The 24,136-nt window shown below is 48.6% G+C and overlaps 1 protein-coding gene across 6 annotated transcripts in view; it reads right to left on the minus strand.

Annotated features, from left to right (window-relative positions):
- ATG2B (autophagy related 2B) overlaps nucleotides 1-24,136 on the minus strand; it is a 5,509,925-nt gene that overhangs the window by 2,629,935 nt on the left and 2,855,854 nt on the right. For all 6 annotated transcript variants that reach the window (XM_069637692.1, XM_069637689.1, XM_069637687.1 and 3 more), the window contains one exon: nucleotides 13,579-13,659. In XM_069637692.1, the coding sequence (XP_069493793.1) occupies nucleotides 13,579-13,659 (81 nt within the window). The remainder of the gene's footprint in view (nucleotides 1-13,578; nucleotides 13,660-24,136) is intronic.

Here is a 24,136-nt window from a genome sequence, read left to right on the forward strand (position 1 = left end):
TTTTCGGGTCTTTCACCCAGGGTATCACCCTCAGCAGTCTTCGAGGGGGTCGAGGCCGCTTTCTCGAAGACGCCAAGCATCTTTTTCCTGAATTCCTCCCACTCAGCCTGAGAGCTATGTTTTGTGGGGCAGGAGACCCTTTTTGGGGAAACAGAAGAAGAAGACGAGGAAGGGGATCTTCGACATCTCTTTTTTGAATGCTTAGATCTCGAAGAGTGATGGGAACTGCTTCGAGACCTAGAACGAGAATGTCTTTTGTGATGGCGAGGAGACGAATGTCTCGACTCCGCCGAGGAAACTTTCGAAGAAGTTTTAACTACCTTACCTCTCTCGAGCTTCCCCTTACGCTCCTTCAAGGCTTTCACCGTCATGGACATGCAGTCCTCGCACTCCGAACAATGGTGCTCGACTCCCAGGCACCACAAACAGATCCTGTGAGGATCCGTCAACAACATTTTCTTTCCACAGTCTCGACATTTTTTGAAACCGGACCGTGGAGTCGTCGGTTCGGATGAGGAAGCCATCGAGTACGAGTCAGTATTCTCGAGGAATAATGAAGTATATTTGACTGAAGAACTGAGCAACGATATTCCGAGGCACCACGAAGCGCGGAAAAACAGAACTGAGCAACGGACGCTGCGCGAGTCTATTTATACGCATGATGACATCAACGCCGATACAGAGGCTGTCGAGGGACATCGGCTCGAGGGACGTCGACGTGCAGCGCCCTCTACTGAAAAATGTTTCCGAGGCCAGCAAGCTGGAGATGATCCATCAAAGATAAGGAATACGTCGGAGGACACAATCCCTTCGAATTGTCTTTCTTTTGCCTCCGGTCAGGTTTATTCGCCATTTATTTTTGTTAAAGTCCTTCTTGTGTTTTACTTTGTGCGGCTAACCAGGTTTGCCTTCTTTGTTCACCGTCTTTTGGCGGGCTTCTGCAGAGAAGCCCTCCTCTTGGCGCCTGGGTGACTAGGTGGACTGAATGTGAGGGAGGGGTGCAGTCACCCCCTGCACAGGGTATCCTAGGAAACCCAAGTCGCACGTTGCCATGATTGGCTGAGGTGGTTGTCCAGGCTGGACAACCCCCCTGCAGCGTGATTGACAGCCAGGCTGTGTGAATGGGGGTTTTGCGCATAAAAGGCAAGTCTCTTGGGATAGAAGTCAGAGTCGCCACTGGAACTACAAGGAACCGAAGAGAAGCGGAGAGAACGGCGACTGCTGCAATTACCCCGTCCCGGTGAAGCCCTGCTGCAGTCCTGAGCCATCTGCCCTTCAACGACCTGAGAAGATCCAGTCCGGAGTCTTCTTCCCTTGAGCCTGGCGGGGATAACCAGCTCATCTTCCACAGCCAGAGGATCCTCTTCTTGGTCGAAATCGCAGCACACTGCTGTAGTGGTCCGGATAGCCATCCGAAGAGCCTCTCCTGTTTTTAAGGAGCACACCTGTATTCATCGTTGCTGCTGCCGGCTTCATCCGCGTGTGGTGCAGACCCCTCCAGAAGTCCTTCTTCGAGCTGAAGCTCCAGGAACCGTGGGTCTGCAGGAAACTACCAGGAACAACTGCCGTGACCCCAGCTCTTCCCTTTAATAAGGTACTGTGTTCTGCTCAAAGAAGTAGGGTGAATCCCTTATCTTCGTCTCCAAGGCTTGCCCTTGTCTTCCCTCCTTCTTATAACTTTTGCTTCCTCCTTCAACAATATGTAAGTACTCCTGGCTACGGGGAATCTTGAACTGTCTGACTGTGTGATCCTCGACAACAGGGATCCGGTTCCAATTGACACTGGCTCTGGCCTATTGACTTTTTGTATTTCTGTCAGCGAGTGTTCTCCGATTCTGTCTGTCTTGACAAAAGTATTGTGTGTGATTTTTGCCCAACTCTCTCTGGTTAGCCCAGGTGCTAAGTGTGCTTTTGCCCCGGTAACATTTCTTGCTGCGGATACGTGTTTCTTTAATACGACCGAACTGTGAAACGCTTTTGTTTCACAACACGGGTCTGCCTAATCACAAGGTACTTACCTTGAGCTATTCCGTGCCAAGAGAATTGGTTGGTTGTAGTATATTTTTCGTGTGGTTTAGAAATTCTAGAAGTGCTGTGTTTTACTGATGGTTTAAAAATAAATGTACTTATATTTTTTTACCTAAAACCTTGAGTCAGTGTTTGTTTGAGTCACAGTAATGGTGGTCCTTTGTGTAATCTCTACTACTGCTCCTATACTCTTGAGATAAGCCTGGCTGCTCCGCTACTGCTACCACTTTAACATAGTAGTACAGGCTTGTACCAAAGGTGAACTTGTATTACCACTTGTAGTCTTAATTGTGTGTAGTGGTCCCTAAGGGCACTGCACAGGATTCTGCCTAACACATAGTACTGTAGGCCTATTGTGTAAACCCTGAATACTGCTCATCTCCCTACTGAGATAAGTGTGACTGCTCAGCCACAGCTACCAACTAAATCTTTGCGGTACAGACTGATGCCAAAGGGGATTCATTGCTCTCACCTGTAGTCCCAATCTTCTGTAGTGCTTGCTAAGGGAACTGCACAGGATTCTGCCTAACAGGGAGCATGTATGGATTATTTGCAAAAAAGTGTAACAGCCTGGGCAGAACCACCATCTTAAGCAAGGCCGCCCTGCCCACCATAGCCAGGGCGAATTTCGCCCAAAACCCCATGCTATGCTTGATGCCCTCCACAGCCTTCTCTATGTTATATTTATATTCATCTGCGGCCTTATGATATATATCGATCCCCAAGTATCTAAATGTTTTGGTCTGCCAGGGTATTTGCAAGACAGGTAGGTCTCCCGGTGGGGACTCTTTATCTCCCCAGAGCAAACATGCTGGATTTCTTTAGGGTTTACTGCTATGCCTGAAAGGGTTGCGTACTGTTTCATCACTTCTAGGACATACTGCAAGTTTTCCTCTGGGAAGCGCAGGCATAGCAACATATAGTCAGCGTACAGTGATATCAGATGCGGTCCCCCCTTCGTGTGGATGCCTATCTCCCCATATTTATTTATTTATTTATTTACATTTATATAGCGCACAAGCAGCCCAGGGGCATTGAGGCGCTGTTACTTGCAATGAATTTAGTTACATGGTACAGGTAGGATAGTGGATGTTGACACATTGTAAATGTTGCAGGATGACGTACTGTTGTTACAGATATTGCTTTTGATCATATGATACAATATACATGAGGTAATCGTGCTGGTATGTCTAGCCTTAAGTGAACAGGGTGGTCTTCAGCATTTTGCGGAAGGTGGTGAGGGAGGCCTCTCCACGGATAGTGTGTGGTAGGGCATTCCAGTACGTGGGCGCCAGGCAAGGGAAGCTGGATCCGCCCGCTTTTACTTTTTTTTACTAGAGGCACTGAGAGCATGTTGGTGTAGGGTGATCTGGTTGGCCTAGTGGAGGAGACAGGGTGTATCCTTTGTGAAAGGTATGCAGGAGCAGTAAGGTGGATGCACTTGTGGGTCAATGTCAGGGTTTTGAATAGTATCCTTTCTTTTATTGGGAGCCAATGGGCTAGTTTTCTGGCCTCAGAGATGTGTTCTCTTTTTGCAATACCTTGGGCTGCCCGGAGCGCGTTGTTCTGTATTACTTGTAGTCTCTCTAGGTTTTTTTTTAGAGGTTCCTAGAAAGAGTATGTTACAGTAGTCTAGCCTACAGCCGGTGATGGCCCTGGCTATGTTAGTGCAGTTCTCTTTGGAGAGAAATGGTCTGACTGCATTGATAAGTTTGGCATGATAAGCCGCTGCAGAGGCAATTGCATTGATTTGTCTGTCCATGGATAGGCTAGAATCCAGATAAACTCCCAGGGTTTTGACAGAGTCGGAGACTGGAATTTTAATGGAATCAATGGTGAAGTGACTGAATTGGGCATCTAGATTTTTTAGGGTGTCGGGAGAGCCTACCAGTAGGAGTTCCGTCTTGTCAGTGTTGAGGCATAGACCATTGAGGATTTGTGTGTCGTCGGCGTAGTTGGTGTATGAGATGCCCATGGCGTCGAGGATGAGGAAGAGGGGGCGTGTAAAAATGTTGTATAGCGTGGGGGAGAGGCAGGAGCCTTGGGGCACCCCACAGAGTATAGTGGTTGGTGATGCGGCAGCTAAGTCGGAGAATACTTGCATGGTTCTGTCTTGTAAGAAGGAGGTGATCCATGCTGTGGTCTCAGGGGAGAATTTGGCCGTGGTGGTGAGGTGGTGGCATAGGACGCCATGATCCACAAGGTCGAAGGCCGCTGAGAGGTCTAGGAGTAGGAGAAGTGCAGGTTTGCCCAAGTCTCTCGCATCGTCCATCTGGTTTTTCAAGTCAAGTAGGGCGGTTTCTGTTCCGTGTCTGGGGCGGAAGCCAGATTGGCGGAGACCGAGGAGTTTGTTCTCTTCAAGGAAGTGTTGAACCTGCAGGTAGGCTGCTTTGTCCAATATTTTGAGGAGGAACGGGACAGTGGTGATGGGTCTGTAGTTATTGGGGGAGGTGGGATCGAGCGTTGGCTTCTTTAGAAGAGGGCGGACCCAGGCTTCCTTGAGGGAGGCAGGGATTATCCCTGTGGTAAAGGAGGCATTTACAAAGGCTGTTAGGAAGGGAGCTAGCGGTTCTGCGCAGTCTTTGATAATGGAGGCTGGGCAAGCATCACCTTTGCAGTTAGAGGGTTTAATGTTCCTCATTATGTTGATGATGTCTTTTTCCTGAATGAGTTTGAAGGAGAAGGGTAGGGGGGGATCAGGGGCAGGCGGTGGGACTGGGATGTGCTTACTCGGTAGGGCTTGTTTAGTGGCTAGTATTTTGTTTTTGAGGAGGCTAATTTTGGATTGCATCGACTTCTGTATTCCGTCACACCAGTCCTTGTCTTTGGTGAAATTCTGGGGGGCGGGAGTGGGTGTTTCGAGTTCTCTGAAAATGGCGAATATTTCTTTAGTACTGGATTGGGCTTCCGAGATTCTGGATTCAAAGGATTTGGCTTTGGCTTGGGTGATTGCCTTTTTGTATTTGGTGGAGAGGGCTTTGAAGATCATCTTATCTTTTTCGGAGTGGGACTTTTGCCACTGTGTGAGTGTGGCTTTTTTCTCGTTGCGGAGTGAGAGGAGGTCCGGCGTGAACCAAGAGTTGGAATGTGCAGTGGGTTTGGAATTTCGAGGTTTGAGTGGGGCAATGGTGTTGATGGCTGCTTTGATGGCAGTATCATAGGTTGATGCGAGTGTTTCAGGGTCTGAGGAGAAAGGTGGTCTGAAGGCTGGGCCTTGGAGGAAGGGCAGTAATCTCTCCTTAGTGAGTTGGCGGGAGCTTCTGGCGAGGCAGGGAGGGAGTGGTTGGGGTGAAAGGGTAGCTGGGGAACTAGCAGTGGGGATGCTGAAGGTGATAGTGTGGTGATCGGACCATGGGGTAGGAGTGTTTCCAGTGATGATGAGTGGACAGTTGTGCTGTGCTATCCAGTCCAGCGTTCTGCCTTGGGTGTGAGTTGGGCTAAGTACGGTGTTCTTGTACCCTAGCGCCTTGAGGGCAGAGTCAAGGGATTTTGCTGCTGCGTCCTTACTATCCCAGAGCCCTAGGTTGACATCCCCCAAGAGAATGGCTTTAGATTGCTTTTTGAGGTTGTCCGAGAGGAGGTGGATGAGAGAAGCTTGAAAGTCTCCTGTTGGGCCTGGTGGGCGGTATACGGTGTGCACAGTAATTGTGCAGTGGGGGGAGAGGGTTATTTTGACTTGGAGATAGTCGCTGTTGTTGTTCAGGGATTTCTCTACCTTTCTGACAGAGAGGTAGTCTCTGGCGATAATTGCTACACCTCCACCTTTGGAGAGGCGGTCTTGTCTAGTAATGGAATAGCCAGGAGGTAGGGCGAGTGAGAGCGCAGGGCCAGAGGCCTCATGTAGCCAAGTTTCTGAGATCATAAGTAGATCTAGGTCTTGGGAGGTTAGGAGGTCGTGGATGTCTAGGGCATGGGCATTGACGGATCTAGCGTTAATCATGGCACATTTCAGGTGGGGTTCAGTAGTGGCTGTGGGGGAGCTCGTGATGAGAGATGGTGGTATGGAGGGGCTAGGTGCATCGAGCATTGTTGTCTAAGGCAGATTGCTAGTGGTTCTAATGCCAGTATATATAGCATGGGGGACCAGGGGCAGCCCTGCCTTGTGCCTCTGCTAAGTTGCCATTTATCAGAGATTATCGCGCCCGTTTTGACCCTAGCTACTGGGGAGCTGTATACCATCTTCACCCACCTCAGATACCCAGGACCTATTCCGTATTCTTTTAGGGCCGCCATCATCCAAGGCCACTTCATGAAGTCGAAGGCTTTTATTTCATCCAGCGAGACTATTGCCATTTCACCAAGCTCGCTCTCTGTCTGTTCGATTATATGGTGGAGTCTTCAATGGTTGTCGGTTATGTTCCTTGCAGGGACATATCCGGTTTGGTCAGCGTGTATGAGTTTATTCATTACCCTTTTTAGCCTGTTCGCCAGCACTGTCGTAAGGATTTTGCTGTCCTGGTTTAACATGGATAGGGGTCTGTATGACCCGCAGTCTGTGCTTGGCTTACCGGGTTTCAGAAGTGGAACAATCACCGCTTCTCTCAGGGATTCCGGCAGCCTTCCCCTTTCGAACGCCTCATTTAGCATGGTCAGAAGGGGGGGGGGGGGAGTACTTCCTGCCTATAAGTTTTATAAAATTCACTGGGGAGCCCGTCTGGCCCCGGGGCCTTACATGTGGGTAAGTGCAGGACCACTGTCTCAAGTTCATCTAATGTGAATGGGGCTTCCAGGTTTTCCCTTTCCTCCTCATTTAGTTTAGGCAATCCTATGTACTCCAATGTTTCCAGAGTCTCCCGCCCTACTTCCTCCGCCTGTATCTTCATAAAGGCGTTTGTAACATCTAAGGAACCCCTCATTCACTCCCTCCTGGGTGTTCCAGATCTGCCCTTCTTCTCCCATTATCTCTCTGATTACCGTTCTCAGTGTCTCATTTTTATATAGCCATGCTAGCAGCCTCCCTGTTTTGTCCCCCCCCGCGTGTTATCTTTCAATATATTTCTAATAATTCAATTTGCATAGTCGTTCCCAGAGCTCCCTGTTGGCTTACTGTAATTGGCTCACTTATTCGGCATCCTCCTGTAAGGTGCCCCCTTTTTGCATCATTGCTTCTAATTTTTTCTCTGTCTCTTGCAGTTCTTGCTCTATATCCCCTTGGAGCCCACTAGATTTAGATATGGCCGCACCTCTTACTACCACTTTGAACGCCTCCCATAGAGTTTCTTCCAACTTCACACTCCCTGTATTAGTGTCAAAGTACTCGATAATTTCCTCCCTTAAATTCTCCTGGAATGCAGAGTCCAGTAGGGCCTCGACTCTAAGTCTCCATGTGGGAATTCTTGCTCTGGGGGCTGGTGTCTCCACTCCACCACCAAGGGGGAGTGGTCTGATAGCGTTCTTGCCTTATATTTCGAGCCCACCATTTCACTCACGAGTTCGGAGGCAGCAAACATATAATCCAGTCTTGTGTATAGGTTTTGAGGGGCTGCGTAGTGTGAGTAGTGCCTATCATTCGGGTGTTGCTGTCTCCAGATATCCTCTAGCCCAAAGTCTTTCAACAAGGCCCGTAGGGCTTTTGCGGCTGGAGTGGGCTTATCTAGTTTCGTGTCGGACCTATCCATTTTAGGATATAACATGCAGTTGAAATCCCCCCCACATGATCGCACCTCCCAGGAGGGGGCCAACCTTGCCATATAAGGTCCTAAAGTAGGCCGCTGTGTCATGGTTGGGGGCATAGGTGTTTATAATGCTCAATTCTCTATTTTCCAGCAGCACCCGGATTACAACTATCCTCCCGTCTGGCTCCACCCTACCTTGGAACATCTGAAACGGCATGTGAGGTGCTACCCAGGTAACCACCCCCCTGGCATAAGCTGAATATGTCGCTCCCATGGTGGTCCCTCTCCACTTTTTCTTGACCTTCTCAAATTTGTCTTTAGTGAGGTGGGCTTCCTGTAATAATGCTATGTCCACTTTCTGCCTCCTCAGATACAACATTTTTGATGGTTGTCCCATTGCAGACTCACAGTTGAATAAAATTAAACAAAAGCTAACCATGGCAATTTGTCAGACCCAAATAATTGTATCTAAGTATGGCAAATTTACACTCAAAGCAGCTCTTCTGTTTTGGAATCAAAATGTTGTCCCAACTATTCTTTATGGCATGGAAACGCAAATTTTACCAACTGCATTTCTTAACCGCTTAGAATCCAAATTTTGGCGAGCCATCTTGCATCTACCGCAATGTATTCCTGGGGCAATGATGCGTTATGAATTGGGCTTAATCTCATTAAGTGCCCATCATAATTGGCGCCTATGCGCTTTATTGCGTAAATGTTTGCTTTCAACACAGGACAATTCTGCCTTGTCGGCCATCTCCAGTTACATACTAAACTCAGCAGAAAAATTCCCGAAACAGTGGTCTTCAAATGTTCTCTCTATTATGGTAAAGGCCGATATTTCTTTGAGCCTTTTATTAGATCATCCAGAGAGAGCAAAGAAGAAAGTCCACATGATGGACTGGATTGAAACCCGAGTAAAGTGTTTAACCTATAGAGACTTTGATCCTGCAATATTTGGTCCTAAATCTTATAAAGACATTGCCTCGTACCTGTGCCTGTCGCCTTCTTCTGCTATTAGATCTGAGATCCTGAGGCTGCGGTTTAACATCTGGCCCACTAGGGAAGTCAAAGTAAGAAGGAGACAAATCACATCAGACTTTAATTGGTGCAGGTTTTGTCGAAACACAACAATTGTTGAAACCTTGCAACATTTACTATTGGAGTGCACAGCCCCTAAACTTCTGAGTTTAAGAAATATGCACTTTGCTAAATATTTTGTGTATTTTTCACAAATAGACCCAAGTAATAGATGGGTCGCTCTGGCTGCAACTGAATGTATGGGTATAAGGATTGCTACTATCAATTTTTTAAAATCTCTAAACCTGGAATGATTGATATACACCATGTTAACCAACACTTTTAAATTGTGAAAACTTGATGTGGAAGATGGTTGTAATTGTAAACGTTTGTTTTATTGATTTAATGTTTTTACTTAAGCAAGAATGGATTTTTGTAACATGTATAAAATTGAAAAAGTTGTTGTAATACAACTATATTCAATAATAAAAAAAAAAAAAAAAAAAAGATACAACATTACCTTATTCCTCTTCAGGTAACTGTTAAGACCCCTCACGTTCCAAGTCACGATTCTGAGACTTCCCGTTGCCATCCGTGTTTTGTTCCCCTTCCCCCTCTAATCTATTCCTCTCTCGAACTTATTTTGGCATGAGTATGGGCTTGTTCCCCATCTAAAGTCTACATTAACTCTCCAATTAACTCCCCCCCTTCCCGGTCCCCCCAACTTTGTTCACTGCACAAATTCCCTCCCCACCCACCACCTATCCCATTCCCAACTGGTGCCCAGCTCCAACCCTGGATCTCAGGCTCTCCCGCATTTGGTCCTATCTCGGGTTGCCGAGATCAGGAAACCCAGCAGGGTGATACTGATCTATCGGTATCCTAACTAATCTGTACCCGGGGGTGTGATAGCGGGTTCTATGGGGCTCCTGAAATTTACTCTATATCTCCGTACCTCAGTTTACTTATCTATGCGGCCTATGTAGCCAAAGACCCAACTGCTCACACCCTATCTTATATTCAAGTCCCAATGTCTGAGTCTGCGGCACTTTAAGAACCGCAGCCTCTATGTTACTTATCTGCGCCGCCTTCCTTCTGGGTGCCAGTCTCCGATGGGCAGTTCTGGGTGTCCAACCAATCTGATGCCTCTTCTGGGGTGTCGAAGAACAGTGCTCTGTTTTGATGGTATACCTTCAATTTCGCAGGGTATATCAGCATGTACTTATACCCTGCTTCCCGCAAACGTCTTTTCACTGCACCATAGTTCATGCACTGTCTCTGTACCATCAATGTATAATCCGGGTATGCCGTGATGTTTGCTGATGCCCTTTGTATCGTTCCTCCTTTCCGAAAAAATTCCAGGATTCTCTCCCTGTCTCGATAGTTCAGGATTTTGGCGATGATTGGCCTCGGTGGGGCCCCTGGTGGTGGCCTCCGCGTTAAGGCCCTATGTGCCCGTTCCACTGCGAATCCTTGGGTCAACAACCCTCCCATTATTTCCTGCAGCAGCATGGTTTCGATGAAGTCTGTGGGGTTTGATCCCTCTGCTCCTTCCGGTAGTCCCACTATGCGTACGTTGTTTCTCCGGGCACGTCCCTCCGCTTCTTCTGCCTTATTTTCCAGGTTACTCACGCGTTGTTCTAAGATGTGGATCTCTGATTTGTGAGACGCGCATGCAGCTGTGGTCGGGGCCATCTCTTTTTCCAATTTGCCCGTGCGTTCCACCAGCGTTCTGACGTCTTGCCTGAGGAGATTCACCTGTTCCTGTACTGTGCCCACTTTAAGTTCTAGTGCGGCCTTCACTTCGACCATGGCCGATTCCAGTTTAGTTTCCCATGCGAGTTTCAGGTCCGCAATTGCTTCCAGGATCTGCTGGTCTTTATTTCCCGAGGCAGAGTCTGAGGCTGGGGTATTTTCCTTACTTCTGGCCCCTTCTGACATTTGCGGTGTTCTTGCATATTCCTCCAGCGTGGGTTGTTTGCCCTTCCCCTTGGTCTGCTTATTCGCCATCTGGGCGTTGCCTTATGTTTCTCAGCAGGTGCTCAGAAATGTGGTATTTGGCGCCTCGGGCATAGTCCGTGCTTGGGTATATTACCCTCAGGGGGCTGTAGTGAAAGTTCTCGTGCACTATCTGTGTCGTGACACAAGTGGATTATGTTCCCCCACGTCCTCGGCCGCTGCTGTTTCTTCCTATTTGTGCTCTCTGGCTCTTAGTGGGGCCTCTCGCCATCTACGCGTCCAGGGGTTTGGGGGCCTGTGTAAGCGTTACTGCAGGCCCTATGGGCACCAACCTTGGTCTGGCTTGCCACTTCACGTGGTGTCTCTGCTGCCATGATTTCCGGTGGCCTTCTCGCATGCCCCTTTGGAGCTTTTAAATGCCTGTCCCGCTCTACTGCTGCTGAGTCTCAGGCTCATGTGGTGCCCGGTGCTGTGAGACCATGTTGGTGTGAGTCCGCAGCCCGGTATTGGCTTATAGCTTGCCTGCCGCTGTTCCTTACTTTTGTCACCCCACGAGCACCTAGGGCGAAGCAGCCCCCTTCACAATCCAATTTCCTATCCTGCCCTCATGCGATCTCCACTACTGTCCTTCCTCTTGCCAGTGTTGTGTGTTATTGTGCTTCCTTACACACTGGGTCTCACTAGGACTGGCTCCTTTATCAATTACCATCCACAGCAGTCTGGACAGTATCGTAACGTGCGTGCAACAGTTGTGCTCCTCCTTCTGTTAACTATATCCGTGGGGCCTCTTCTTTCTGCTCACTCCATGCTGTTTTCTTGCCTCTTTGTGAGTGTACAGCGCCTTTACATCCTGTCCGGAATTGCACTGTTGTGGCCTGCTTGCCCAAGTTGTGAATCCACTTCGTATCCTTAATGTACGTGCTCGCAGCCTCTCGGCTCTGATGTCAATTACACTTTCATTGTTATGCTTGTCGCGCTCCATGCAGCACTGCTCCGGTTACAATGTAGCTTCATGCAATGTCCGTTTCAAAGTGAACACATTGGTCTGTTGGACTCCGCTTCAGATCCGTCTAGGTGCTCCACGCCTCAGCTGTTTCAAGGAATCTTTCCAGTTCGCTTCCACCTTCCTGCGGCTAAACATAAGATAATGGACTTTGGATAGCCATATCTTGTTCTGCAATCCTGCTTTGAGTCGGTTGATGCCACAAGGCTGTGCGCCCACCCTCTTGCACTGCTGCTTCCCAAAATATTACTTTTACCGTGCTCTTGTCTGCCATTACCGGGTGTGAGCATCCAGACCACCACTTTCTCATCTGCTCTGTGCAGCTTACAATCGGCTCTTACACACGTTGCATCAGGTTTCCTCGCGCCAGGCAGCTTTGCATGCAGTCGCCGACTATCTTGCGTTTTTCTCGTTTTCTGGACCCTCTGTCAGCAATCTGGTTACTCTTTGTGTCAGCCATCGATTTACACTTTGTTAGCCACCAGTTAGCTCTTCATACTGTGGTGCGGCTGAGTTGCAGCTTAACCCTTTGTTCGTTTGAAGCCATCTTGTTTCATCTACGAACTGATCTCTTCAAACTTCCTCAGCTCGTAACCTATTTCTCGTGCTGCAACTCCATCAGATTTTTTGACCACTGCATGCCGTGCATAATCATGCATCCATGGGTAATACTTCACACTTTACTTCCGGATACATATGTCTTTTTTCTTAAGGATCATCTGCGGATTTGCAGGAACACCCAGGAATCACGAAGTGCAAGTGCGTGGATGTTTTCAACAAATGTGTCAAAGGGATTGACACATGCAGCGCCAAGGAGGTCGCCACTCGAGGTGTTGATAGTTTCTCCATCGGTACAGACGCCGACGAAGACGCACACTTCGGACCTGTTGTAAAGATTTCCTTCGGCGTCGATGACTTTGATTTTTTATCTTCTGAGGAGGCTTTCTCTCGACTCGAGGGATGAGATCGCTCTCGAGGAGGTTCGACAGCCGGGTTCCGAAGACGCACGGCTCTTATGCTTCTGGGGAATTTCGTCTGGAGCATCGCCTATAGGTGTTGTTGAGGGGGGCAAGGCCGCATTCTCGAACACCTTCATTATACAGAGCCTAAACTCCTCCCACAGAGCCAAGGTACTAGATTTCAAAGGGCAATCGACCCGTTCGGGTGAATTAGATGAAGTGGACGGCGACCTATGGCGCCTCTTTTTGCCATGCCTCGAAGACGAGAAATGATGCAAACCACTTCTCGACGGGAGCATTTAGACCTCTTATGACGAGGAGAAGTGGTCTTGAATCGTCTGACTATTTGCGTTTAGAAGGGGTAGAAGGGGATTTTTGAGGCTTACCTCAATCCCACTTCCCTCTGTGCTCTCTCAAGGCCTTGGCCGTCATCAACAGGTAGTCCTCACACTCCGAACACGGATGGTTTGACCCTAAACACCACAGGCAGATCCTGTGCGGGTCGGCCGCAGACATTTTAGCACTGCAGACCGGCACTTCTTAAATCCGGACCGAGGAGTCGCTGACGCCGATGATGAAGCCATATTGCGTCAAAAACTCGAATATTTGTAGAAACTCAAAGAATATTTCTGACTAGGAACTAGGTTAGGTTTCTGAAGCTGTGAAGCGTGGAAAAACAGAACTGAGGCCAACAAAAGCTGCGCGTGCTACTTATACCTGCAGTTACGTTGACATCAAGACGGAGGCCTCCGAGGGACATCGACTGGACCAGGTATCGACACTCAGCGCCCTCTACTGAACGTTTTTGTTCAGCGTCAATAACCAGATATTGGGAAATATTCGAGGCAGCAAGCTGGATATTGTGAAATATCAAAGATAAGGAATACGTGGGAGGACACAATCCATTCGAAATTAGGTTTGCCACATTGTCGGGGATGTAAAGTTTGCATCGTAAGGCACAATTGTTGTTAAGCAGGTAGTACATAAAACACACCTGTTCATGCCAACTCTGATCTGAAGGCATCATCCTGTGTTGTAAGGTTGCTCCCCTTAACCCCACGGCAACAAGAGATTCCTGCAGGAAAAAAAAGACAAGGAAATACTATTTACTAATGTTTCTAAAGCATAATAAAGTATTGTTTATCTATACTCCATAGATATGCGATATGTGATATGCGTACTGAGGTATACAAAGTATTAAACAACCCTGAAGAGCAAGTACTCACATACATTTAAAGTTCACAATTCATTCCTCTGAAATAAGACGGTGACTGGTGAACAAGTTACTTACCAACTGGTAACGTTCTTTCGACTAGATGTTCCTCCAACGTATTCTACATCTTTGACATGTAATGTCCACAGCTGTGCTGCTTTGGAATTTTTTTCGGCAGACAGCGTCCTGCGTCAATGGCGTCATATCAATGTCCCTCGAAGCCCTCCGTCGAGGGTGACATCACCGGATGTTATAAATAGGACGCACGGCACCCGTACCCTCAGTTTATGTTTTTTCCTCCATAACGTGTAACATGCTCGTACACAACGCCTGCTTCACTGCATATAGCCTTGCGGGAACGCAAGCTGCAATAGCATAGGAAATTCTTCAGAGGGGCAGACTGGGAGGGCGATGTGGAATACGTTGGAGGAACATTCAGTCGAAAGAACGTTACCAGTTGGTAAGTAACTTGTTCTTCGAATGGATCGTGTCCTCCAACGTATTCCATATCTTTGACAGACTCCCAAAGCAGTATCAGGCAATGGAGGAGGGACAAGAATTTAGAATACCCAATCAGATGGCAGAATAAAGTACCGCTTTACCAACGGCCATATCCTGACCATGGAGCGTATCCAGGGAGCAATGTTTGACAAAGGTGTGGATGGAAAACCATGTTGCTGCATCACAAATATTCTTAATAGGAACTCCCTGCTGCAGGGTTGTGGATGTAGCCACGCCCCTAGTCGAGTGAGCTCTCAATCCCTCAGGAGGGTCCTTGCCCGCCAATCTGTAACATTCAGTAATGGTGAGGATAAACCACCTGGACAAGGTCTGTTTAGTAACAGCCTGGCCCAATCGGTGTCCAGTGTATCCCACAAAAAGCTGGTCGTCCACTGTGACCCTAGACATCCTAGAGATATAAAAGCTCAAAGCTCTCCTAGTGTCCAACCTATGAAGTCTCTCCTCTTCCTTACCAGGATGAGGGGAGGATAGAAAGCAGGAAGTACCACTTTCTGGCTCAGATGAAACTCAGACACTACCTTAGATAGAAAGTATGGACGTACCCTTAGTACAACCCTATCTTTGTGGAACATAGTAAAGGGTGACTTAGATTAAAGTGCCTGCAATTCAATCACTCTGCACAGGATGAGTGACCCTACCCCCCATTTTTGTTGAGGTAATGCATGGCCACTGTGTTGTCCGTCATGATCATGACACTCTTCTTCCGCACAGACGGCAGAAAAGCCTTCAGGGCCAGCTTCCAACAGGTTGATGTGGAGTTTGGACTCCGACGGAGACCAACGACCACTGGTGGACAGATCGTTGGCATGAGCTCCCCATCATGTGAGTGAAGCGTCCGTCAACACCGTCACCTCCGGCCACGGTTGCCAAAACGGCCCCCCCTTCATCAGATTCCCTTCGTGGCTCACCAGAGAAGATCTTGCAGACCGCAAGTGGAATCTGAACGGAATCCGATACCTTGCCCGCAAATTGCGACCACTGCATCTTGAGAACCCATTGAAGGGATCTCATCCGCAGTGTGGCCTCTGGCACCAGAAAAATGCAGGATGCCATGAGGCCGAGCAACCTTAAGAATTCGAAAGCCGGAAGACTCTGGGCACAATGAAATTTGTTGACCATCTGTACAATGTGAAGAGCCTTCACCTTGGGAGGCGAGCACTTCCCAAGGACGTGTCCAATACAGTCCAATGTACTGGAGCTGTTGGGAAGGTGTCATTTGCGACTTCTTGAAATTGATGGAGAAGCCCAGGCTGTGAAGGGAGCGGCAGGTGAGGCTGAGATGATCCAACGCTTGTTTGGGAGAACGTGCTCTGATCAACCAGTCGTCCAGGTGGGGGTAGATGTGAACCCCCACTTGCCTGAGACACGCTGCCACCAACACCATCCGCTTGGTGAAGACCCTCGGGCGGAGGTCAATCCGAATGCAAGGACCCGAAACTGAAAGTGTGACTTGCCAGCCGTAAAGCTCAGGTATTTTCTGTGCTTTGGATGAATCGGCACATGAAAATAAGCATCCCGTAGGTCCAGAGACACCAACCAATCCTGAAGTCAAAGGGCCTGAAGGACCTGAGAAAGAGTGACCATCTTGAACTTGTCCTTCCTAAGGCACTTGTTCAACCTACGGAAGTCCAAGATGGGTCTCAGTCCCCCGTCTTTCTTTGGCATAAAAAAAGCGGGTAATACCATCCCTTGTACCTCTCCGCCAAAGGCACTAGTTCTATACCGCCTTTCTCCAGCAGGGTGAAGATTTCCTGCACAAGGAGCGGATCTGGAAGCTTCAAAGAGAGATTCCCTGATGGATTGTCATGAGGACGCTTTAGGAAGGGAATGCAGTAGCTGTGGGCTATTGTATCCAGAACCCACGCATCCGAAGTAATAGCTTGCCATTCTTCGAGATGCTGAGACAGTCTGCCCCCAACCGGCAAACAATGGAACATGGCCTCATAGCTGTTTTGGAGCGGCCATGGCAGCGCCTGAAGGAAAAGAGGCAGCTGCCTGAGCGGCTTTGGCACCTCCAGTTCCATGTCCACCACGGGTACCTTTTCAGTGGCCCCTTTGATTAGCGCCTCCTCTCGTTCTACCAAAAGAGTAGTAGTAACGAAAGGAAATCCCCCCCCCCCTCCACTGTTGTCCCCTAGGATGAAAATGCAGAGGGTGACGCAGAGCTGCGCCCAGAGATTTAGCAGCAGCTTTGGCGGTCTGCAACCTCTCAAGGCTCTCGTCTGCCTTGCTGCCAAACAAATGAGAGCCATCAAAGGGTATGTTCAGAAGACGGGCTTGCACATCCGGAGCAAAACCCGACTTCCGCAACCACGCAAACCTGCGTATCACGGTGCTCGCGGCCATGGACCAGCTAACACTATCGGCCGTGTCCAACCCAGACTGAAGGGATTCACACATGGCATCCTTGTCATCCTGCACAAGAGCAAGAAACCCATCCCTTTCATCCCCCTCAGGGATATGCTCAGCCGCTAGAGACAGAATTCCACACAGTGTGTGAAAACCTTGCCAAGGCACAAGTGGAGTTGGCCGACTTCAGTGCCATACTCCCAGCAGAAAATACCTTGCATGCCCAACCATCGAAGCGCTTGTCGTCCCTATCAGGAGGTATGGTAGGGTACGCCGCCTGCCTTGAGGTGGCCATAGCCACCAGAACCACCAAACTCTTGGGAATGGGGTGAGTGGAAAGATAGCTGGGTTTGCTGCTGGATGGGCGGTATTTAACGCCTTGTGGACCGCCGGAAGAACCTCCGGGGTCTGCCAAGTAACCGCCACCATTTTTTGCAATACCAAATGAAAAGGCAACACCTGGTCAGTGGATAGACCCAGATCCAAAATATCAGTCAGGTCATCCTGATCAAATGCAACCGGAGGACCGGACCACCCGAGATACTCTGTGACTCTAGACATCAACCTTCTATAGGAGGATTCAGCATGAGCCCCAGGCTATGGCCTATCAAACTCCACATCAGGAGATGTGTCAAGGCCACTGGCATCATGCAACGAGTGACGTAACTCCTCCAACTGTCTTCAGAAATGACCATGTCAGGAGCCTAATGAGTTTCCACAGGCTCAAACTCCATATCTGACCTCTCCTCATCCCCATAAATATCATGCAGAGAATGAAAGAACTCCTTCCTAGGGACAGGAGCGGCCCTGGCATCCACAACAGGCCTCACAGTCTTGGATAAAGCCTTTCTCTGAGCCTCCACCAGGAAATTCCGGCCAAATTGCTCCAAAGGCGTTGAGTGCACCGATGGCTCCGAGGGCTGAACCGAAGGCAAAGTGCCGACAGCCGCACTCGACGGACACGGCGCCAACGGTGCCCTTTCCAGATTTCTGCGGTTTCGCTGGGGACGAAGAGCGAGACCTGGATCTGGCACTTCTCTGGTGATCCACCGGAGCCTTGTCCGAACGGGACCTCGACAGTTCCCGATGTTTATCGCGCCGAGTGCCTGGGCCCAAGGCACACGAGCATCAGTCCAAGACCGTTCCCTGCCGGCTTCCTCTGAAGGCGCGGACAGAACTGTGCCCTAGGATTGAAAATTCGCCAGCATTTGCTCCCTGAATGCCTCCCATTCCTCAGGAGTCGAGGATTTAGTGGGACAAGCCACTTTCCTCTCAGAGCCATCATCTGGCAAGGACAGGGGAAGGCTACCAGTGATGCTGCTTCCGGGAGTGCCGAGATGAGGAGGAGTGGTGGGACCCACTCTGGGATCGAGATCCCAGGGACTCCTTCCGATGGGGAGAGTCACCCCTCGAATAGTCTGGAAATACCTGCAGTTTTTTGGGATTTCCGGGGTTTTGAAACCCGACCTACCTATAACTTCCCCTTACGCAAGTCCTTGGCAGTCAACGACTGGCACTTCGAGCAGTCGTCGGTATCATGACTCCCGCCCAGACACCACAAGCAGATGCAGTGCGGTCCGTAATTGTCATTTTGGACACAGTCCCGGCATGTCTTAAACCTAGACCGCAGAGTCAGAGGGGTAGACGATGAAGACATTTTCGTCGAAGAAGATCACACGAGGCTCGCCGAATTCTTGAAGCAAACACGTTTGTGGAAAAAACAGAACTGAGGCTATGGGCGCCGTGCGTCCTATTTATAACATCCGGTGACGTCACCCTCTACGGAGGCCTTCGAGGGACACCGACCCGATGCAGGATGCCCTCTGCCGAAAACATTTCCGAAGCAGCACAGCTGTGGACATTACATGTCAAAGATGTGGAATACGTTGGAGGACACAATCCATTTGAAATGGGCAATTTTATCATGACACCCCTCGTTAACTGAACATAATCTACACATGCTTTCTTTAAAAAAAACACCCCAAAGCAACAAAGACTCAATCGGTGGATTGGCATCAAGTAGAGCACAGGATCGCAAACTAATGCACAGTATGCACAAGATCGCAAAGTCACAGGTAAAAACCTAAAAAACTCAATTGCTATAAAGGCCCAAGGAGGAAGCTTAGATGTAGTCATACTGTGTCAATCCCAGTACAGATTATTACTTTGAAAGTAGTGCAAAAAGGAAACCCTCCCAAAGATCAAGCTAAGGCAGATGCCCAGATGATCCACTCAGCAAGGAAGGTACAGACTTGCCAGGAAAGTGTACAAACTGCTAGTTTTACACCTGAACCCACAGCCCAAGATACACCCAGGGAGTTATTTCAACAGGTAGAGCAGACAGTGTGTCCACCTGATGAAGAAATGGAAATGGGTGGATTCCCTGAAAATTATCCCCTATTCGAATAGAAGAAATCTAATCTAATTTACACATTCAAAGGGAGGACTCACAGGAATAAGAACTCCTACAATCGCAAATTTATTTCGACAATACAGGAGGCCGTGGGGATCACTGATGTTTCTTTAAAAAATGTCACATGTATGTGAATTTTATCCATTTGCAAGTACTGCGTTAAATGCAATGCCAGGTTTGGTTTTAGCCATCCTCATTTCCGTTTATGTCTTATTCAGTGCAGGAGGAACTGGAAAAAAGAGGATCATGATATTCCATTATGTTAAATCAAAAAAGGAGTTTGTTGCTTACCCTTAGCTCCTGTTCTCCAGCATTGGTATCTTTCATGGATTCACATGCTTTGAATATTTCCCACTGACAGGGTTGGAATGCTCAGTACATTTTTATTATAGCTTATAATAGAACTTTTAAGCTACCTTTAATAGCTCATCAACATACTTTTGGGTGCATCTGCCTCAGCCAATGGGACGTCGAGTGACTAGCCACACCCAGGAGGCCATCTTCAGATTCTAACCCCAGATAGATGAGCGCTGGCGAGATGTAGCCTTGATACCTTAGGTGTGGTAGGTGGGTGCACGTGAATCCATGAAAGATACAAATGCTGGAGAACAGGAGCATTGGAGCATTGGATCATTGGATCGTTCATGGATTTACATGCTTTGAATAGAATTGCCACAGCAATTAACATTCTGTACAAGGAGGTGTAAAGGGAGAAGGCATACCTTAATTGAAATGAGCGCAGTAGGACAGCTCTTCCAACCCTTGCATTCCTCTCTCCTAGTCCCTCCATGCAGTAATGTTGGACAAAGGTATGTAGGACTGCCTAGGTTTCTGTGCGGCAGGTGTCCACATGGGGAACCTGTTAGGAGGGGTATGACCCCATCCCACCCCCCCTAGGCGCTTTAGGGTGAGGCGAGTCCCATTGGAAGACCTGTAATATACCAGGGGGGGGGCATCCCAAGAATCACCACACAATCATAATGTCATATTTGATTTAGACATAGGGTGTGCATGAAGGTAGATGCCATTTTGTAGTCATGGTCGAAGCACAAGTAGTATTCAGCGTGCTAAGCACAGGCCGCAACCCTGAAGAGGGAATCTGAATATGCCCAAGAGCTTATGAGAGAGACCCACACTGTTGCTAACTTTCACAGAAACCCCACTTTGTTCCGAAAGTGTTGCCAATATGTTGCTCCAAGAAAGAATGTGCCCTGCAAGGCCACGAGACAGTGCTGTGCACCTTGGTGTACATGTTATCACAAACAGGCAAAAGCAGGCCTCCGACCCCCACCAAGCCAACCACGAGTTATGACCCCTGTCCATGCCCCATTTCCAAGATACTAGTTGACCCCAGACCACCGACCATAAACCTATCAACCATGAAAGATCCAAGAACATGTGTGACTCAACTTTATTCTAAAATGGCATGATTTGCAATGCAAGGTACAGGAAGGGATAAATTATAGTTCAAAAGCAAGGGTGAAAGCCTTGGAAGCCCAGAGACCCGATTGGGATGAGTGAAATGTGTGTGGGTTAGCATGACGTAGAAACTCCCCCTGTGCCAGTCTTTGAGCCTGCCCGGTGCACTGTATAATAATAGAGTAGCACTATATGTCAAATGTAGCTAATTGCTCTTTTAGCCTTGGTTCCCTGGAGACGATGAGCCGAGCAGACCCTATGTGATGGAAGATGGACGGACTGTGCTGTGACAAATGGCCTGGCAACCCCTATGGAGCAGGCCGCCCATGTATAGGGTTGCACCAACTAGCCGAGCAGGTTTTTACCATATGCAATGATGTCACTGTTGACAATGTGCCCCTTTTAAGCTTTTGCTTGTACCCTGTTTCCTCAGAGCATTGCTGGGCAGCAGAGTTCTTTGCTGGCACACCTATTTTTTGTTTAATTAAAACTTGTTATCTTTGCGAGAATCTCAGCTTTTTTCCCCTAGCGGGTCGTATTTTTTTCTGGTGTGAGAATTTAGGGTTGTGCCCACAATTGGTGACCCTGACATGACCCCAGCACCCCTGTACCTGCAGAGGTGTCCAGCCAGCTTCTACGGAGGGGCTTTGCCCACCTACAGCGACCAGTTCTGAAAAAGGTGTATTCCCAAGTGGCCTTACCGGAGCCGTCTTTGCAGAATTTATGTCTGCTCTTTGGAGCGGGCGCGGCTCCGAGGAGAGTGCAGTGCACACCGGTGTAATTGGGGACTCTGTGACATAGGCGTTCGGCTGAACATACACACGTGAGTATAACCGTGCAAGTGATAACAAGCAGGGGACAGGTGTAAGGGAGAGTGCAAAGAGTATCAACACGCGGAGAGTAACATTGTTGGTGTGGGGCGAGTGTGGGTTGTTTTATTTTTCGGTATTATTAATTGTTTATTTTAAATAAATGTTTACTGTTATTATTAAATGGTTGGAGCATACAATATCAACATCTTGACATGCTTGACCCGAGAGGGCAATCATTACATATGGGTCCGACTCCGCAGCCACCACAAGTCACTTGGCTCCTTCTTAGCAAAGGAAGCCCTCAGAGAACGCTATTGCCCCTCTAACCCCACGCAATTCACCAAATCTCCCTCTCCCAGCAATACCTCCATCACCCGTTCTCTCCCGGGCATAAATACAGACGTGCCAGGTGGGGTTTCTAGGTCAAAGCTGGACATTTAAGATCATACTCCAGGAGTGGCGTCCAGATCAATTGAAATTGGTGGAGCTTTGCGTACCTCAATGCGGTCACCTTTTCTGCCACCAATAAATCCCAGACCTTAACCAAGTCTGGGCCTTCAACTGACTTCCAGCGCTGGGGGATGGTAATGTGTGTCGCCAGTAGCAGGTGTGTCAGCAGCTTTGCATGTGCCCCAGATTTCGGGTATACTTCATCAAGTGGGGCCCCCCGAAGCAGTGCTTTGGGGCAAAGCGGGAGTTTGTAAGCCGTGATAGCTTCTATGGTTTCTACAATGTCTTCCCAAAAGGACCGGATCCGGGGACAGTCCCACCACATGTGGAAATAGGAGCCATGGGCCCCACAGTTTCTCCAACAAGCGGAGGGGATTTACGCCTGGAAGTGATGTATCTGTGCCGGCCGATACTACCGGAAGAGGGAATCTGAATATGCCCAAGAGCTTATGAGAGAGGCCCACAACAGTTTTAAGGGGCACTCATTGTTCGTCACACATCTGGACGAGGTATGTTAGCCATTCTGCGTCGTCCAGTTGTTGGCCCAAGTCTGCTTTCCATCGGGACATATAGTCCGGGCAGCAGGGGGAGGGAGGGTGTCGGAAGATAATCCCTCAAAAGTTTATACAATTTCAAGATCCCACCCGTGCCTAAGCCCTTGCAGGTCATCACTTCGAGTGGGTTCAGAGCTCGAGTGGCCTTTTGCCTTATTTCAGGGTGCGTGATCCAGTGGCGTAATTGAGTGTACGGGAACCTATCTTGATTCTGAAAGATTGAATTCCCTTTTGCAATCCTCAAATTAGCGTGGCCGACCCTCATCAAATAGCTGTGCTAGTGTGAGTAGGCCCCCCTTTTTCCAGTTTCCAAACGCCCGGGGAGCATACCCGGTGTAAAGGCGGTATTGCCAAAGACTGGGGAAAGTGGAAATCTTCTTCCCTTTTAGCGCCTCGCCCCAAGATTTCAGGGTGGCCTTTGTTGAGAGCAGGGGCCATTGCTTTTGTGTTGTGTGGGGGACAAAGGACAGGGAGCGAAGGCGGAGAGCAATTCGGTATTGCTCAATCTCCATCCATTTTGGTCCTGGATCCTCAGACGACCATGTAAGCAAGTGTGTAAGCTGGGCTGCCTCCGCATACCTCTAGATTGGGAACCCCCAACCGGGAACCACCTATCATCACTTTTTTTGGGATTCTAGATTTCTTACCCCTCCATATAAATTCTAGGACTTTAAGTTGGAGCTGGTCCAATGCAATTTTCAGAATTACCACCTGGAGGGATGAACAACAAAGTAGGCGAGAGATCAAGTTCATTTTCAATTCAGTGATTCGGACCATCAAAGAGATCTCCTGGCCTGCCCATCTATCTAGGTCTTTTTCTAGCGACTTAATGAGAGGGGCGAAATTGGCCGCATAGAGGTCCATTGAGGAAGATGTAAGCCGTACCTCCAGGTACTCAACCGATTTGGCATCCCAGTGAATCGGGAATAGTGTTTGAAGAGAACTGATGTTTTGATGCGACAGCCCCACCCCTAGGGCCACTGACTTCCCAAAATGTATCTCAAATCCGGCGAGCTTGCTGAAAGCCTGAAGTTCTTGTAAGGCCGCTTGGAGAGGGGGTCGAATGTTAGTGATGGAGAGGAGTACAACATCCATGTAGAGAAGATACCTTGTGGGAGGAGTCATGGGCCCCCCACCGACCCCCTGGATTGTACTATTCCTACGTATGTGTTGTGTCATTGGTTCCATAATGAGGGAAAACAGAAGGGGGGAGGGATGGCATCCCTGTCGTGTGCCACATGTTAGGGGAATCGGGGGAGAGCGTTCCTGATTAAACTTAAGTAAAGTTTTCGGGGAGGAATAGTTAGAGTTTATCATCTTCCTGAATTGGGGTCCAAAATTGAAAGCCTCCAAAGTTAAGCACATAAAAGACCAATCTATTTTGTCAAACGCCTCAGTTGCATCTATGGCTAGGAGGGCCATCTTCCCCTTCTAAAAGTAGCAGACTCAATTAGTTCAATGCTCGCCTGATATCTCTCGTCTTTCTCCCATGGATGAAGCCTGTCTGATCTGCGTTAATTGGTGTACGAAGGAGAGGGGCTAAGCGATTTGCGAGTACCTACGAGTAAATATTCGCGTCAATATTCAGGAGAGAGATCGGCCTATAAGAGGCACAATCTCTCGGATCCTTGCCAGGTTTCAATCTCAATATCATAGTAGAGGCTTGCATGGAGGGGGGTCACACTACCCACTTCACCAAAAGAGTTAAAAAGGGCCGTCAGAGGGGAGAGCCGCTGGCCACTAAAAAGTTTATAAGATTTGGGTGAAAATCCGTCAGTGCCCTGGGTTTTAGAGATGCTATTACCGCCTCCACTTCCTCC

This window comes from Ambystoma mexicanum, chromosome 14 (genome assembly GCF_040938575.1).
Source record: "Ambystoma mexicanum isolate Mex_15411 chromosome 14, UKY_AmexF1_1, whole genome shotgun sequence".
Classification (NCBI taxonomy): domain Eukaryota; kingdom Metazoa; phylum Chordata; class Amphibia; order Caudata; family Ambystomatidae; genus Ambystoma; species Ambystoma mexicanum.